The sequence below is a fragment of the Buteo buteo genome, chromosome 11 (assembly GCF_964188355.1).
Source record: "Buteo buteo chromosome 11, bButBut1.hap1.1, whole genome shotgun sequence".
NCBI lineage: Eukaryota > Metazoa > Chordata > Aves > Accipitriformes > Accipitridae > Buteo > Buteo buteo.
This window is the reverse complement of record NC_134181.1, coordinates 7,328,745-7,347,546: the sequence shown is the minus strand read 5'-3', so window position 1 is coordinate 7,347,546 and position 18,802 is coordinate 7,328,745. Positions and strand designations below refer to the sequence as shown.

Below are 18,802 nucleotides of genomic sequence, written 5' to 3'. Positions count from 1 at the left end.
TCTACGTTCCTGCTATTTCCTTCTCTCCTGAACTTGAAAGTTTGTTTATTGATGATACAGTTAAACAAACAACACTTTTGAGAAGAGATATGATTCTGTTTCTGATGGTTAAGCACGCTAAATGGGTGCTCCCTCCTTTCTCCCCATATTCTTTGGAGAACAGAAGTAAGAGAGCCTCAGGATAAAGCTATTTGGCTGTTGCAAAATGCTTTGTTCCACCTATTATACTTACATATGAAATTGGCTGTACAATAACGGATGGTTAAAAGGTGCTGTTACTATTTCTGTGTGCTACAGCTGTGATTAGGAGGCTTGGCTGTGTTCACGTGTGGGTTCTGTTGATGTGATACACACACCCCTAAGAAGACACAGTCCCTGCTTCAAAAACTGTCCAAGAGCATCACGCGGTATGAGCCAGTAAGTGAGGGAGCACGGGGTAACTGTTCCATGACTATGGCAGCTACTTCTCAAATAATCAGCTGTTTTCAGCCTCCCACATAGACAGCAAAAGAGGCTTAGGAAGAATTTGAGGGGTGTAGTAACATTGCCATTTGGGGGATTACTGTAAAGAATCCTTAAAGCAACAGCTTTGGAGAGGTCTTTGTTGGACTTTCTCTTATGTGTAAATGCAGCACAGGAAAAGTCATGCGGTTGCTTAAAATAAGACAGAGTAAAAGTGCTCATAGGAGGTGATGTGGGCAGAAGAGGCTTGGGTTGATGGCCACATGCAGAGAGTAAGTAAGTGTTGCTACTTACGTCTTTGCTTTTAGTCTGAAGAATCAGCTGAAGTATTAGAGGGAAGGGATATAGCTGGAAAAGTAAGACTTTGGGGTGATCTTTGCAGCACAGGTTACAATGGATGAGGGGATTATTTCATGGCTAGATGGGAGCAGTCTTGACATGCTGGAAGGCTTGGACCTTTTCAGTGTGTAAACAGAGGACAAAAGGTGATTCTTTGAAATGATGTGTGAAAATAAACAGCAATATTGAACCTAAAGGTGTAGAACTAAGTAGAAGGAAAAATTACGGTTGTAGACCATAAATGAAATTGATGCTTTCTTCCACTGTGCCCATCTGGAGGTGAGGGACTTTCCCTTTATTTGGGTGCTGACCACCTTTTTGACAACATGTGATGATACAGCATTAGAACGATTGGGGGGTTTAACAGATTACACTGAGATAATTGAACTAATTTCACTTCTGACTTGGATTAAATTTGTAACCTTGGCATAAGATTCTTCAGCCTTTCATACTATGGCCTAATTTACCAAAAAGGGGAATGAAGGATTCCTTTACTGTAAGCAGAAATCCTTTCATATACCTCAGGGAAACCCACTATCAGCAGAGGGGCCCAAGAAAAGAAAGTACACAGTCCTCTGCCACCATCCAATAAACCTGCCTTAGCTGAGAGTGAGGGGGTAAAGAAGTCATCTGCAAAAAAGAAACTGTAATCTGTAGATGGCAGTTTGTGCAACAGACTGCATTCAACCTCATGGATTTAAAAGGATATCCACTCTTCTATTGCACCAGTATCTTTCAATTCCTTTTTTTTGTTTTGTTTTCTGTAGTAAACATGTAACTTTACTAAAAAAAAAGTTTATAAAATTCATTATATTTAATGAGCTGAACAGCTTCACGTAGGATGATGAAAGCATTATATTTTGACATTTACACTAGAAAGTTTTTCCATGGCATGTTGCCTTCATTGTTTCTCTCTACTGAACATCCATATTACTAACATGGGCCTAAAGCCCCCAATGTGTTATATTGGCATAGCGAGCATTTTAGTGTTCCAACTTCGCAGTCTCTCTTATTTTACTCCTGAGGTTGGCTCCTTATAAGCCAAATACAGAAATGGATCATTATGTTTAAAATAATATCCAAAGGCTTGAAACTATTTTTCACCCTGTGAAATGGTGCAACAGATAATTAGTAATACATTTTCCATTTAACTTTTCCCATATTTATAAAGCAGTAGACTGCTTTTGCTATATTCTAACAACAAAATTAAGTTCCAGAGACAGCTGAATGTCAGCAAGCATTTATGAATACCTCAGCGGAGATTACTGTTGGCTCTTGGTTTCAAATGCAGAACAGCCAACAAATTAGTTAGAAGTAAAATGGATAAATAAGCAGAGGCTTGACTATAGCAATACAAAGTTGGAGTATAATTGTTTGTTTCAGGCACATATTATTTATAAAGGGTCAGACTTACATCCAGGAAAACATGTCTATTCAGGAACTTTCCAAAGTAATCATGGTCTCAGTACAGTTTTCAAGCTTGTTCTGTAATGGGATTCCAAGATTAAATCATAAGATATCTTCTGTAAGGCACTGCACTCCTCACTTCGTCTCACTTCAGTTGCAGGCTTCAGCAAATTGAAGGATCAGTGCCATAACTACCAGGACAGTAGAGGTGGAGACCTGAAATGAATGACTTAAGATGAACAGTCAGACAAGAAATCTGTCCCAGTTACTAATTTCACCTGTGGAAAAATTAGTGCTAAAAACAAACAAGAAAAATCCAAGGACAACGTAGGAAAAACACTAGTACTAAGGCAGGTGTACAAGATGTATTTCAGGAAAAAAAGTCTTCTAGTCAATTTAAAATGGACTGTTTTTACACACCCCCATCAAAAGCTATAGAAAACCAGTGTAATCAGAAGCTAGCTGCAAATACCCAAATGTAATATCATAATCTGATAGCATGTTACTTGCTCTGTTTGGAATACACCTTGTTTTTCATGATTTTAGGTTTGTAGAAACTATTTGAGTAAAAAAATGTGTGTAGCTGCTATTTTTAATTTCAGTATGAAGATCTTTTTTCCGGTCTGAGTGGTTACAGGTAACAACATGCTTAATTTTGTGCTCTTTGTGCCTTTTTTACGTACATTTCTCACATAGAAATGTATTACAAATTACTCAGGAGTGCTGACAGAGTACTTCATTAAACTTATGTAAGTCATTTTTGGATATAATGTGATTCTTTAAAGCTGGTTTCTTAGTTTAGTACTCTGCTATTATTACTACTTTACTATTTTAGAAATGCTAGTAAGAAACCAAAATAATGTTTTTCTCTTTTTTTTTAATGCAAGCTTGTACTTTATTTTAAATTAGTCTTGCTGTCAGCTCACTGATGACAGAATGACTACAATAAAATCATACCATGTTCCCAGTGCATACTCTGGTGGTGTATTCAGTAGAGGAAAATAATTTATGGCTGTTATCATAGAGTATTCTCTTTTGCTTTTAGTGAAATAAAAACTTTGCAAATCATATGGTCTACCATGAAGTACTAGCTAAAGAAATATGGAAATCTGTCTTTTCTATTAGAGATACCATATCAATTTAGCATATCATTGCTACAAGGAACAGGAAATCTTTTGTATTTATAATACCATGCTATTTTTCTTTAACAATATCTGGAGCTAATGTGATACTACTAAATTAGCTGTTTTGTTAAATTAAGACTAAACAGGCGTCTCTGTGAACTACAGCCTAGTTGAAAACTTTCTCTTTGCTGCAGTGACAACTTAATTTTTTTACAAAAAGATACCACTTTAAAATTTCACAGACAAACTTCAAAAATTATTTAATTTTTGTGTCTTCTTTTTTGGCTTATTTGGTAATAGCTAGCATCAAGACCTAAGTATCAGTAATTTCAAGGTACATAATCAGTCTTTCTAAAATTATGTCAAATTTCCCAAATCCAATAGAATTAGCAATACGAATGAATCATTTTAGCAGCCTACTCCATTGGAAAGGTATCTTTTAAAAACCCCACAAAGTAAAGACCAGACTAATCTTTTCCCCATCACGAAGCACAGAAATAAACACTCACCCAAACCACACAAACAGAATACCCAAAAATACACACACCTGTTTAGTCCAAGCATTGTCCTGATGTGCTGAGATGTTCGTCTTGGTTTCTTTGTGTTGCTCTTGTATGAACTGGACAAGATTATAATATTCAATAGTTCTAATTTTTTAATCAGTGAAGGAAGGTTGAGCAGAATGTTGCATGCCATTACCCCGAGTGTGGCATCATTTCTGAATTTGCAAACAACTGTTGTCACAGCCAGTTATTGTCAAAGTTCTCATTGGAAGGAAGAAGTATGGAGCTTTCTTAATCCAGGTTTTAAAAATCTGCTAGACCCACATGGAATTCCAGACTTAGCCATTGTTAGAATTTCCAAAATCCTATTCTTCACTGTATATCATTACCTGCATTGTATTTGAAAGCCTGTAGAGCTCAGATGTTTGAAAGTAGGAAGACAAGGCAGGTATCTGTCCCTTGAATCTAGAACCCAGTGTCTCTGGTCAACTTGCTTTTTCTTTGCTTTTCTGTTTTAGTTTGTATGCAGACTTTTAAAAATACTAACTTTTTGCAATACTTACCTGTATAAAAATTGTTAGAGGGGGGCCTTGTTACAGCTTGTTTTTGAAGACAGAGAAGATATAGTCTGGTAGGAGATGAAAGTATTAAACAATATTCTGGAAGTTAGCATTGTTGGTCAAGGTAAATGCCTCAGCTTGATTTTGAGAAGATTTGAGGCTGGAGAAGATGAGCCGGTTTGAAGCAGTTTAAAGAGGACACAATATCCAAAGTTCTTGATACTTTTGAGGAGTACCCCAAGAGAGATACTACAGTGGTATTGGAGAGGATTCAGTACAGCTGTCAAACTTTATACTTCCAGAGAACACAGCTGTCTAGAGAAACCTCTTCTAGAACATTCTCTGACCGGTAACATGAAGGCATTTCTGCCCTTACTCTCCTACCAAGGTCTATTGACAGTAATTGTTGCTCTTCACAGTATGATACATGATACAGATGGACAGAAATGGCTCTGATCCAAGAGAAGCTCTGAGATCCCAACCATAATGTACCCTCAGGAAAATATACTTGAATAGGCTTTTTCAGAAAAAAAAAGCTGCCGCTTTTGCCAGCTTTGTGATTTTTTTATCCTGTGCTTATATGAAGACTTCTTTGAAGAATTCTGTTGGTAACATAACACCTCTTTAAATGTGCAAGTCAGTGTTAATAGATTAAAGTTTTCTAAAAAAATGTTAAAGCTGCTAAATTTTGCCTATAATGCTGACACAGTGCAATGGTTCTGTACATTCCCAGTTAAGCTCTATGCATTTTATATTCCTTGGCTCTGTGCTTGGGTCCAGCAGAGTGGTATGAGGAAGGAGCTCATAGAAGGCTCAGAAAATCTGCAGCACTTGGGGAGTTATGATGGAAAATGAGAATTTGAATATTTCTCACAGGGCATGGTAAGCATGACTTGTAAAGGACCTTGAGGTACATTGGTTTTGTCTTTCTAGACCATGTTTTTTGTTTTACAGATTACCTCATTATTCCGCAGGTCGTCTTAATTTCCAGATATACTGTCATTACTGAAAAACCCTTGAACGAGGATATGTGATAACATATCCATGACTGTACCATTTGTAGAGCTGAAAGGAATGGGAGAAATATACTTGTTCAAAATTGTTTCTCCAATTATAAAAGCACATTCCCTAAAGCAAATGCAAATAGTTTCAAACTGAGTTAGAAAGGTCCTTTTCCTGTGTTTGTTATCATTTTCCACTAGACTGAACAAATAGGGGAAGATGGTTCTACTCTACAGTATACTTAAAAACATATGTCAAACTAAAATACAAATTAATGCAAGTGAGCTTGAGGGAAAAGGCAAACTTGGGATTCCTTTTATTTCTCCTTTGCTATTAATCATTTTCCTCTACTGCTGCCTAGGAGTGCCTATGTCGGATTCATCAGACAGCGCATGGCAGTGCAGCATTCTGGGCCTTTCTTGCTTTTCAGTAACTGGTTTGCCAACTTTCTTCACATAAATAACATGGAAAGTGGAAGCATTTTCCAGTTGTTCACTAATGTGTAAAAATAGTTCTGATTCCAGTGCAGAGCTCTGTGATACATACTGTGTCAATTTGGGGGCTCTCAAGGCTAAAATTAGCATTAGTTTAGACACAAACCCTCTAAGGGCTGAGCTATACTGAAAGCAAACAAAGGCCAACAGAATTTTTGTCCTTTATTCCAATGGAAACTATATTAGTAAACACTTCTTTGCATTATTTCCAATCCAAGAGCCCTCTGCTGATGATACTGCACAACAAGAAATTCAGTTAACTCATTATAAACCAACGTACATCAGATCCGTTTACTTGGATTTTAGCTGACAAATGTAAGTAGCAGCCAATATAGAATAATTGGTGAAAAGTAACTTAGGGACACAATTCTGTAAGAAGAGGGAAGCCTTTTTGATCCTTGCTACTTGAAGGGATATTTATTTTGAATCAAACTTCAACCACTTCAGAGAACCTCCAATAAATTCCAGGATTTCCACATGCCTCACTGTACTACCAGTTAAACCTGGGTCTGATGATAACCAAGTGAAGAGTGATTCACTGTCTTCATTGGTAACATGCAAACACTCAGGCAGAGACTTAGCAGAAGGTCCATACCACACTCTGTGAAAGGCAGACTATGCAGCACTTCAACGTTCACATGAAAAAGTAAATGTTTTTATATAGTCTGCATAGAACAACTTAAGCCTTAACCATACTTGCATAGCAAAAAAAGGTTTTTAATGATTTCTGCCCTCTGTAGTATAGGAGGGAATGGTTTTAATATTCAGGCATCTTGGGAAATGAGTAGTTGCAGTCTTGGTTGAATAAGTGGACTGTTAGCAGCCATGAACATAAAAATTACTCATTTATAAAATAGCTCATGGTCTCTTAACTCAGACATCATGTACTGAATGGCAGTGCACTAGTACAGAGTTTGACTAACTGGGTAGGTAAGCTGCAAATAACACTAAAATACACAGATGTTGTATCAGCTCTTCAAACTTTTTTCCAAATTTTTTATGTATTTTAATGGCTCCATCTGGATTCCATAGCCACTATTACTGTTATAAGTTTTATTGTTCCCTTTGCCTCTGCCTGCTGTTTGCATTTGCAAGCTACTTACAAGTGTCCTGGAAACAACTCCTGAACCTTTCTCCAGAGTCTTAAATTTGATACTGTGCATGTGAAAAATGCAGGGAAAGCACGTTTTCTCAAACTTGTCTTGCTAAATATGATATGGTACAAATTAAAATAAATGTTGCATACCCTGCTTTCCACATGATGTTCTGGTAATAAATTTCAATGGATGGGCAAGTGTGTTTGCTTATTTCTCCAGTTCTGTCACATCTATGTTGGTTATTTATGCCATGCTACAGAGACTCCTAATAGCTTGATTTGGGTAATAAGAGTCATAAAAAATAATACCACTGCTGCTTCTTCAGAGTCTTTGTTGAATATTCTTAAAGGAATATTGTCCATAGTGCAGGACAAGTCTTATAGGATAGTAAGGTATTGTTTATGCTGTAAGGTAACTTCATAAAAGTTACTATGATTTTGTGGACTACATTTAGAGGTTAACTTTCTATCCAATGGGATTCATAAGATTGTGTTTTCCAAGGTTAAGTTACAATTATGCTCTAAGTTAGAAAGTCATTGTGTTTTGCAGTGCAATTTTTCTTTTGTTCTAACAGATTTTTATTTTTTTTAAGTCTGGTATTTACTAATTGAGGGAACCACTTTGCAAAATTAGGGTTGTAATATTGAGTACACTGCAGTCAGCTTTCAAAATAAGGCTGACAGATGGTAAAGACATTTTGTGCCCAACATCCATTAAATTTAATTGGAAGTTGAAAGCTGTATTCGCTCAGTATCTTTAAAAATCTCATACCTCCTTCTGTATTAGACATTCAGTCATTATCTTAGGTGCCTGGACCCTGATTCAGGCTTTTAAATGTACTGTGGGACCCACCTGTTCCCAAGTCAGCATATTGTTTCAACCTTCTATGCCATTATTCTTAAAATATTCAATAAAACTATGTCACAGATGGTAGATCCTATTAACATAAAGCTCCTTGTCTCAACATATCCCGTTATGCCGGCAAAAAAATAGTGTGATGAGGATATGAAGCAGCCTTTATGTGTACATTTTCAGTTCCTGAAGTTTCCCACCATGAAAGTGAGGAAACTGTTGACATCTTCCAATTTTCGGTGATTTAATAGTGGTCTGCATGCTCTGCATCGAACATTCAGTGCAACACACACACAATTTCAGTTCATCAACACTGAGCTCTCATAGGCTGAAACTTCATACATTAAAATAAGCTCCTCTCCAGTGCACTAGTAAGAAGAGGTTTTTGTTCTTTCTCTCACGTGCTAATTGCAGCCAGCTGTTAAATATCAAGTCTTAGTGGTATCTGTAGGACACTACTTACTTAGAATTAGAAAAAAGAAGGAAAGAAATACTTGCTTATACAGCGAGAACAACAGTATTGCATTAATTGCAGCCACTGCCTGGATACAGCATTCCCTCTATAGGAACGCAAAAGAAATTAATTGAAAAATATCATAGGTCAATTAGAAAAACATTTCATACTTTGAGTGAAAGTAGGGTTTCTTGACAAATATTCTGCAAAGAGAAAATCTAATGAACAACCTGTCAGGATTAATCCCTGAGCCTATATTTCTCTCTGCACCTCAGCTAACCATTACTTTTGTACTGCATTAGCATTATGTGCGTATTGTGCTTTTCAGAAACGGTCATCAAGACTCGCATCTCATTTTGGCAAACACAATGCAAAAATCAGGCCCTACAAATTCACTAAAAAATGTTTAGCTACTAATTTTGTTTCAAGCAGCTATTTGAATGACCTTGCACATAGCATGCCTTAAATATATTGCTGGTTTTGGAAGGAAGGAATTCAGGCTTCTCTTAGTGTGTGCCTGAAAATGATCAACAGGTTATCTTTCTTTCAGGTGAAGGAGGCCATGCAGAGAATCCATGACCGAGGAAATATAGGAAAACTAATTCTGGATGTGGAGAAAGCACCCACTCCTCTGGTGAGTGCAAAGCACTACATACATGGTGTACAGTCACACAAGTTAAAGCATGGTAGTGACTTTTGGAGACATGTCGCTTACGATTATTTTTTTTTACCCTGTTTTCTTCTAAATCCATAGCACCTAAATACAACTAATAATCGTAATTTATATATTTAACCCAAAGTGAAATATAATTGTAATTCCTAGAGTCCCAGCAGTTACTTTTCTATACTGAATGGCTATCTGCCTCTCCAAAAATGTGTCTGCAAGTCTTAGATCAGGGTAAAACTGCCACATCGATTCCTGTCCCTGTGATGGAAAACAATAGGCATTTCACATAATACAAAATTCCTGTTTTAGTAAGAATAAGTTGATTGAACAGAAAAAGACACAGTCAATATTACTTCAGTGTACAAACTTAGAAGTGCTTTCTGATTCCCATATAAAAGTCAGAGTATACCCTTGGTAGGAATTTCTTTTACTTTTTTTATAATATATGAAGTATAATATCTAAATACTTCCTTCTAGAAATGTTCTGAAGGAAGATAGTTGTGATGGCGCTCTGGTCCACTGGATTTGGAGCACTTAACATGGTACTGAAACATTACAGAGAGCAGTAGTAAATGAAAGTCAGGCTCATCCTGAAACGTTCACTGATGATGTAGGAAAGAGCAGTAAAGAAGGTAATGAAAAACCGACTTCAAATCAACGCTGATGTATAAAGTTTGCTTTCAGACCTGAGATATCTCCTGTTTCAAAAGAACAGAAAAGAACCTGGAATTACAGTTAAGCTCTTACTCGCGCTTACTCTAAAATTGGCCCCAAATCTCATACAAAATTGCTGCAAGGAAAAGGAAGGTTTTTGGGACCTCACAGATTGAAACTGGGCATTAGCTGAACTGCATCTTAAAACTGTAAACAATAATCCATAACACAACATCAATACATTTATTCCATCTGTTCTCTTGATATTGTATATTCATAATAGCCATTGGTTAGATGGTGAGAACAAATTTGATACACTTTCAAGGAAGGTTGTTAATTAAAAAAATACGGGTAACTTCAGAGCATTGCTTTTCTCCATTAAAATCAAGTTGTGTTTGAGATTTTTATTTCCAGCAGAGGCTAGTAATCAAACAGGGGAGGTACAATGTCACTGCATTTCTCTTTAAAAGTAAATGGGTCCCTTGCTTAGTTGGTTTTGAAATAGTTATAAGATAATACAAGAATCTTCTTGTGTCCTAAGAGGGGTTATGCTGGTGTATAAGAGAATTGAGTTATACTAGTATATGCTGTTAAACACTACCACCTGTCCACTTAACCAGACTCTTGTTCTGCCCCCAGAGACAAGTCAAACTGACAAGGTGAAGTACAGGAGAGTCTTGCATCTTTACACAGCTTATAATAAATATTCCCATATGAAAAAACATGATGTGCTCCTTAAATGCTATCCTGAACTACAAATTTCTGCAATTGCCTACTACCTGTACAGACATCTTCAATAAAATATGGAAATGCAGTTTCTGCCCACTCCTTTATAATCCAAGATTTGCACGCTGTCACGGGTGTATTCTGCCAGCATCTACATATCCCCTGCTCTATAAAGTTTCATTGTTTTTTATGTAAAACAGTTGCGCTCTGAGTTTTCCTGACACTATGCCTCATACGGGACCAGATACCATCCATTAGCTGGTGTTAAAGAACAGTGTTTCTGGAAGAGCCAGATACAGGAGGGGTTGTAAACCAGAGGTCTCGCACATTCTGTAAACTTCCTACACAGCTGTATTTCCTATCTGACAGCCTTAATACCGGTTTGCTACGAGTGCACAGATCAGAGTCTGCTTGTGCAACTGTCCTACAAAGCAGCTTTCTGTTAGGTAATTCAGCTGTAAGCCGTGAGGGAACAGTTCACAATTTTAGCTGGAAGTGGTGTGGTGCCAAAAAAAGTTTTGCAGACTGAATGTTTACTTTCATGTTGCACCCATGTCTTCTTTCATTTTTAAAGTCACTTTCTCAAATGAATCGAACTGAAATAAGAATGAATGAAACAACGTGAAAGGTGCTCTGATGTCCTTCATCTTTCGTCCTACAGATGGCCAACGACAGCACAGAGACAAGTGAAGCTGGAGAAGAGGAGGAAGACCATGAAGGGGACAACGAGAATAAAGAGCGCATGCCATTCATCCAGTAACAGTCAGAGGTGGTGGATGCAGAAAGATTGATGAAGTAGAAGGGAACAAGACTGGGAAATCTATTCTGTGCATCAGTGAACAAATGCTGTAGTACAGTGTGTGTTGTATTTGTCTGCAGTCAGCTGAGCTACGAGCTGTTGATCATTGTTGTTTTGAACTCAAGTGCCATTCTCATCCAGTGCAGTATTATGACATTCCTGTGTAATACCTGGTTTCCCTGTAGGAGTCCCATGGATTTTTCTGTTCCAGTTTAAAAGCCTTATTAACTTACTGTGTAATTTTAGATGGGCATCTTTCTCCTGCAAATTCCAACATTTTGCATAAAGTTATTTGGGGGTTTGGGCTTTTTTTGCAAGTTGGAAACAGTAACAAAAAAAAATTCCCCACTTGCTGTCTGGAAGATTCTAGTAACTGGAGGATTTTAAGTTTGTGGATTTTCAGTGTTAAAATAGTTTCCCTTTTATGAACCACAGATAAAAGTTGCAAAAAAGATAAGTTTTCCTTTTCCTCAGTCATGCTTTATCATTTTATAAGCAATCCTATCTTCATGTTCAAAAATACCTCATTTAGAATTGTGGAATCTGAAATTGTGCAAGAAATCATTAATTGAGAGACTTTGATTCGTATTGTATAATCACATTAGTCATCAGCACCAGTAATTAAACACTTCATTCAGAGTGCCAACTATCATGCTTTCCTGTTGATCTCAGCTATTACCCTGTATGTTACAGGCAAAGAAAAAGGTCAGTGAGCCACTCTTTTTAGACCCAGAACTTTAATTGCCTGTAGCAATTAGCATTGTTATTGACAGATCAACATCTTCTGCTAAGGACATACTGACTCATCTGTGTCCGAAATCCAAACCAATTTTAAATTTCATTTTTAAATTGTATTGGTAAGGATCACTCATCAGTATGTGGAAAGAAATTTCTTGACGGAGTTTACTGCTCTGAAATCGCTAATGTGTTGGTCAACTATCAAGCTGGAGCTGAATTCCTACAGAAGTTAACCCTGCTAAAAATGAGTTTTAGGCCTTAATTCCATCAGAAATTATGCACAGGGATAACTTTATCTAGGTGAGTAGTTCTGTCAAAAGCTCTGCTCCATATGTACAGTTATGTTTGTAATTATTTGCAGGATCAAGTATTCAAAGACCAGCTAGTCTTATCTACCTCCCACTCGTGGAAACTATAAGTAAACATGACAAAAGTAAATATTTTTTTTCCATGTCTTTCACCTATCCAAGCAGCAGCTACTCAGGTCCTCAATTGTCTTGTTAAAACAATTATTTTAAAATTACTGCAATCACCTACAGTAGAGATGCTAAAGGAATGTCAGAGACCTTGCGTAATGCCATATATCTTTGAATTAATATATTTTTTTCAAAAGAAAGTATTTCTCCAGGCATGGCTAGTTGTTCACCTAAATCTGCAAGTATCCTGTAGTGATAGAAGTTAAAAATTAATACAGAAAAGTGGAGAGGGAGGACTTCACAGGTTCTTCTCAATGTGAAAGGACTTGTGGGTCTGGATGACTTTTATGTGTGGTTTTAGAAGATAGATTCTCTCTTGTTTTTTCTGTTTGTTTCATCTTGCTGCCTGAGTATTAATGTCCATCTCTTTACACTGTACTCATGAAGTTGCTGTTCTAATACCGGAGAATTGTGCAGAATGTTCATTCTGAAGGAGTTTCCCTTGGGTTAAACAAATTCAAAAATAATGAGAAGAAATAACTGTGGAGAAAAATGCCAAAAAAGCTTTTGAAATATTAATTGAACCAGAACTTTAGTTTTCTCTAGATGTTGATACAGAACTTCACTATAGCAGATTTTCTTTTCAGGCTGGATTTGCCTACACTTCCAGTGCCATATCAGGCCCAAACAGGGACTTTATCCACAGAAAAAATACATGTTCAGTGAAAGTTTTCCATGTATTGGGCTTGCCAATTGGGCTTTTAATAAAGGCCATTAAGTTTTCACGACTCATAAGCTGACAATGGTAGGAAACATGCCCAATTATGTTTTGCAGTTAGTGTAATGATGTTGTCCTGCAACAAACCTTAACATAACTAGGAATTTTGATTTGACGCCAAAGTGAGCAATATTGCTGGTGACCTTCGAGCTGGCAGTAAAGTGGCATTCTCAAGGCCTTAAATTAGTAGGGCAAGCAGAATAGCAAATCCGTTCTTCTGTTATAAACCGCAGTATGGTTGGCTCTACAGTTAAATTACCCTTCAAGACAAATAAAGATGGGTGATCTTGGTCATGGCCACAGACGCCATAGGGACAACAATCAAATGAGATAATTTTGGCTAGTTCTTTCTGGTTTTGTTAGCAAGGTAAAAATAACTCTTCATGCTAATTCATGCCAATTTTAGGGCCATTTTCTGATCAGCAGAATATCAGGTAATTGCAGTGAGTACAAAGGAATACTTCTGGATCCACCCAAGTACAACACAGATGAGCATTACTATCAGCAAGCTAAACTCTGCTCTGTGTTTTACTGGTACTAATATGGCATATATGAAGGTTACTACTGAAATTCATGGAAATGTTTCAGCTATCTGTTCTGGAAGCAGGATTTGTGCTAGCAGAATTTGGCCCACAAGCCCAAAGTACCTTTTAGAATACCACAAACAGTAGTATCACGTCTGAAATGGTAGAGGTCAAGCTATACAAAATGATGATGCAGAGACTTGTTACTGACCAAGTCTTACTGTAGTAGCAATGAAGGTTTGTGCTTACTACTGACAGTGTTGTTTAAACAACTCTAAGATAATTGGACAGTTTTTCAAGTGAAACAAATTATTTCTCAATTTGCCTTAAAGGAACTGTGAAAGCTTCTCTTTAACTTAAGCCTGATTGAAGTGAACTGAAACACTGTTTAATTGTATTCGTTGCTTTAGAGCTTTTGTTATATTGTGCCTACAAAGCAAATTATGTTTACATAAAAATATAAATAAAATATTGAGCATAGCATTATCCTTGGCTTACATGTTTTATTCTAATATTATGGTCATGTTAGGGAACTGACTTGGAATTGGTTAAGAGGAAAACTTGAGGTCTTATTTTCCATTTTGGTCACTGAGGGATATACAAAGAATTTTTTTTATTATTATTACAGAGTACCTCAAGGTTATTAAAATGGCTAAGTGTGCTTCCTTATAGGACATTAACAATTTAGATATAAAATGTTGAATATTACAGTCTAAGAAATTCAAAACATTATATAAGCACCATTCATGAAGTGTTCAGGGAAATGTATTTTGATACGGATAGAAACTCGTTTCCAGAATTTTAGCACTCAGATTGCACTGGGAGATGGATTGACACACAAGTTATCCTCAGAGAGACAGTTTCTTTCAGAAATGAACATACTGCAAGGGAATAATCTTACAACAGGATCCAAAACAGCCACCACCAAATTAGCTAATAGAAAGCAGAAGGACATGATTGAATCTAAAATCCCACTCTCCCTGGGTCTTGGTCTTAACTCAGGGCTGCAGGGAGGCTTACACCTTTTCTTTCAAAGAACTGATTATGGTTACCAAACCTTACAGGTTATCTCAAGCCTTGTACTTGAGTACATGGCTTTAAAGGTCTCCCTGCATGAAAGGAAGAAATGGTTCAATGAACTTCAGTTTAATATCTAAACAAAGAGGAAATGTTAGCTTTGGTTCATTCCAGTCATGCAGGACATGTTCTAGAGCCTGTAATGTCCCTGGAAAATCTCACTTCAATAGTTACTGCATCTGCTCTATAATCTAAAAGCTCATATGAATACTTGCTGATTGTGAAGAGGAGCAGAGTAAATTTCTGCCTCTGTTTTTAAGTCTTAATAAGCAAATAATGATCAGTGCATCCCTAATCATAGGGTCAGGATAAGGCTGAAAGCAAACAGCCATAGCCTTTTCAAACTCTCTGTGATTATGAATAAAGCTCTGCCTTCTACCAGCTTTCCCACTGGGCCATCTACTTGGCTGTCTTACAGTCTAACACACACAGGCTGCTACCAGGCAAGCAGGGATGCAGCAGGCTGCCTTTGTGTGGCGTTTGGCCAGATGAAATGCAAAAATCATCCTAGGATACTGAGTATCCTTAGGTCTCACCTCATCCTCCATTTTCCTGTTATTTTCTGTGAGCTTAGTGATTAATCCTGGCTGGTTTTTTTCAGAAAAGATTCTTCTACTATGGCCATGATTGCCTGCACACAACACGCTTAAAACCTCCAGTTCCTGGAGAACCATGCAGGAGTTTTCCCCCTGGCAGCACCTAAGTCCCTTGGTGTGAGCTAGTGTTTTGTTTCACTGCAGAAAGAGCCAAAACAATCAACACATTATAATTGCTATCTGCATCAAGGCACCTTTTTTTCCAAGTAATTTGTAACATCTAGGCAAACATCCTAATGTTCTCCTTTGAGAGAACAGGTTTGAGTATAAATGCAAATGTACCTTTATCTCCTCAGTCTGAGCTGTCATGCTGATTGATTGTGCTCAGTTGATCCTAACTAACTAAGCCATTCCTTTCATGTTTACCTCGCCTATCTCCGTCAACTACCTCTGCAGCAAATGGCATGGTTTTCTGAACATTGCCTTGATCGTTGCTATTTGTAACAATGCTGTGTTGGGCACCTCACCACCAGTATGCTGTGTAGAAACTGGAAAGTGTGAGAACAGTGGAGATGATGAAGAGTTAGAAGATGAATGTATGAATAGAAATGAATCATGTATGTCTCTGCCCAAGAGTAACAAGTGAGTAGAATTTGCAGCCTGTTACCTGTTGATTTATTTGTATGCTTGAAAGGGAGGCAGTGGGGTGGTTTGTTACAGGTGTGGGGTTTAGTTACTGCCCAGACTGTTACACTCCAGTGTGGCAGCCTCGAAGGCTTTCTGGTCTTGCTCTGTTATTTACCACATCACTAGAAACCTGACTCACTTACTTCAGATGAAGTGTTCAGTACTCAAGAGTTCAGTTTAGCTCCTGTCTCTCTGTATGAAGCCATGCATGTTTACCGGGTTGCAGAACAGCCCATCAGCACGGACCTGGGAGGTAAACGGCGCAGCTGCACTATTGCTTCCTACCCCAGCCAGCCAGACCTATGCAAAGCTGAAAAAGGGAAGGTTCAAAAGATGCTGCTTTTTACTGTATAAAGGGGTGACTGACACACTGCTGTTGCTGAAGTCAATATCCTCCTTGGAGCTACTCTAACAGCTCCCCCACCTCTCACCAGGCTTGATATGGGGGTCACAGACTTTCTCTGCAGGGTTTCTAGAGTCCCTGCAATACTCAAGAATCATCGTTGTTCTCTGGTAGCGCTTCAGGAAAATTAATTTTTTACCTCCTGAAGAATACTGGGTCATGTCCGCTTTGATCCCCTACAGAAAGTGACAGACAAACTCCTAGTGGACTTAACACAGGTAGATTAATCCTTCACATATGGGAACCGTTCTTGTCTTCTGCAGGCATTAGGGGCAAGATGAAAAAAAAAAGGCCAGGGACAAATATTGACAGCCTTCATAGTGATTGGCCTGTCTCTCAAAAATTCAAACACCTGCTATCATGTAAGATCAGCTTTCATTTAGAAAGGAACAGTCTTCACAGTTGTTGGTAAAAGCTTTAAAACTGACTCAACTGAAACATAATCTAAAAAGACAAAGGAAGACTAATCTTGCAGCTTCTGAACCCTCATGATGTTTAATGCTTGGTACAGACATCAGTAGACAAAGTTGCAAACTGCCCAGCCAGGGATTAAATGAAGGGGCTGAGAGATGCCACTGGCACTTGTTAGTGTAGGAACAGCAGCTGCCAGCTATAAAAGAGGGAAGAGAGTTGTGGTTTGGGTGGATGGGGTCTGTGACTGAGGGAGGGCTGCAGGGGTGGGCGCCTGCTTGTTTTCCTTCTGAAATTAGAAAGGCTTTGATCAGTCTGGAAGAACTTTTGGGGGTTTTTTCCTTGCATAGTGACCATGCTGAGATGCTACAATTAGCCCAAAAGAACTGAGAAAAATAGTAGGGAACTGTTCCACCGTGAGGGCTGAGGGAACAGGAGGTGAGCACTCCTCTGGGGGCAGGTTTGCTCTTAGAGCTACAGCTGTGAGGTGCTTGTGCCACCCGTGCCCACAGCTCCTGCGAGCTGCTGTGCCCACCAGGCCCAGGGGCTCTCTGCCTGTCCCAGGTCCAAGGCGCCGCTGCCAGCAATCAGCCTCCTGCTACCTGCAGCCCTGCGGGAAGCAGCTTTGCGTCTGCAACCGCCAGAACTGGAAATGTGCTGTGTTCTGCTAGATGTTAGCTGTGTCCCTGCCAGACATCATTTTCCTGATAAGCTGCAGGTTGCAGTACAAACCATTCTGTGCTCTTCTGCTGGGTAATCTTTGAAAATACATTTCCCACATGGAGAGATGTGTTTCGCTACATAGTGCGGCAGTAAGTGATGCAGCATCTTAGCTGCCCCAGAACAACAGAGTGAGATGGTGGGTATGCGAGATGCATTATTTATGATAAGGATTTCTGTACTGTCCCTGAAATGGCTGGCCAGGTGATAAGCTAAAAACCAAACAGTATTTGTAAAGGCTGGTGGGTGAAGTTAGCTGAACTGTGACTGAGGTGTCTTCTGGTGATACAGGCATCACGTGGCCTGGAGGATGTGTCATATCAATGGTATTCTCCAGAGGCTGCTAAAAGAAAACATTTCTTTTGTTGCTAACACAGAAGAGAGATGATAAGTAAAGTGTTTTTCTTTTCTAAGTCAGTTTGCTTTGGCAGACTGTTGTTCTGTTTCTCTGCTACCATTTTTTCCTTCTAGTGTCTGCATTTTATATTAGGAATATTTTCCCACTGTTAAAAAAAAAAAAAAAAAATCAAACCAAGTCTCCTGTGACTTGCCAAGTATCTCATTGGTCGTATAAAAGCATCCCTTTGAGTTCCTGGACCATTTCTATTGTAGACAGGAAAAATGAAATTAAGCGACTTGTCCAATGCCATAATACTGCCAATTAGTTTAAGGACTTACAGTTCTCCGGCATTTAATTCTCCACTTACTGAAGGAATCCTGATTAAACTTAGCAGCTGAGCTGGAAGTTTTGCCTCCATGGCTGAAAGCTGTGTCTCAAATCATACTTGCTCCAGAGCAAAGGATATGCACAGAACCTTACGCTGCATGCCCTCAGCTGAGACCATGTCAGCAAAGCCCCATAGAAATACATGCAGTTGAGAGAAAATAGTCTAAATTTTCCTTGCTTTCTCATCAAATAGGATGGCTCAGAGCCTGAACCAACACTGAATGTGGCCATTATAAGCATTTTCTACTATTTTCTTGATCCTCCTCTCCACACATCTCTGAGTAATTGCCTATGGTAGGCATCACAGGGAAAGGAGCAACCTGGATCCCCAAACCCAGCCTTTTCGAACAAGCAGTGCCTGGATTCAGATGAGACTGCAGATCCAGCCATTCTGGCTCATTCTCACCTCATGAGTGGAACTGGGATTGCTCCATCTGAGGATCAGATGGGAAATGGTGTTGCATACTGGGCTGTAAAAACAAATGCCATAATAAAGTCTGATTGCCAAGTGATGTTGGACCCGTACATCAGTGGTGTGTTTATGCAGTGTGTCACTAGAGAGAGGCAGTACTCGGAGACTCAGCGTAGGCATGCGACAGGAGATTTACAGAAGGAATTGTCTTTAAGGTCTCACTTGAATGACCA

General features: G+C 38.5%; 1 protein-coding gene across 1 annotated transcript in view; it reads left to right on the top strand.

Annotated features, from left to right (window-relative positions):
- The window catches only part of VAT1L (vesicle amine transport 1 like), a 64,499-nt gene extending 50,417 nt beyond the window's left edge, over positions 1-14,082 (top strand). The window contains exons 8-9 of the mRNA XM_075039987.1: positions 8,845-8,928; positions 11,003-14,082. Of these exons, the coding sequence (XP_074896088.1) occupies positions 8,845-8,928; positions 11,003-11,101 (183 nt within the window). The 3' untranslated portion in view covers positions 11,102-14,082. The remainder of the gene's footprint in view (positions 1-8,844; positions 8,929-11,002) is intronic.
- Positions 14,083-18,802: the final 4,720 nt, after the last annotated feature.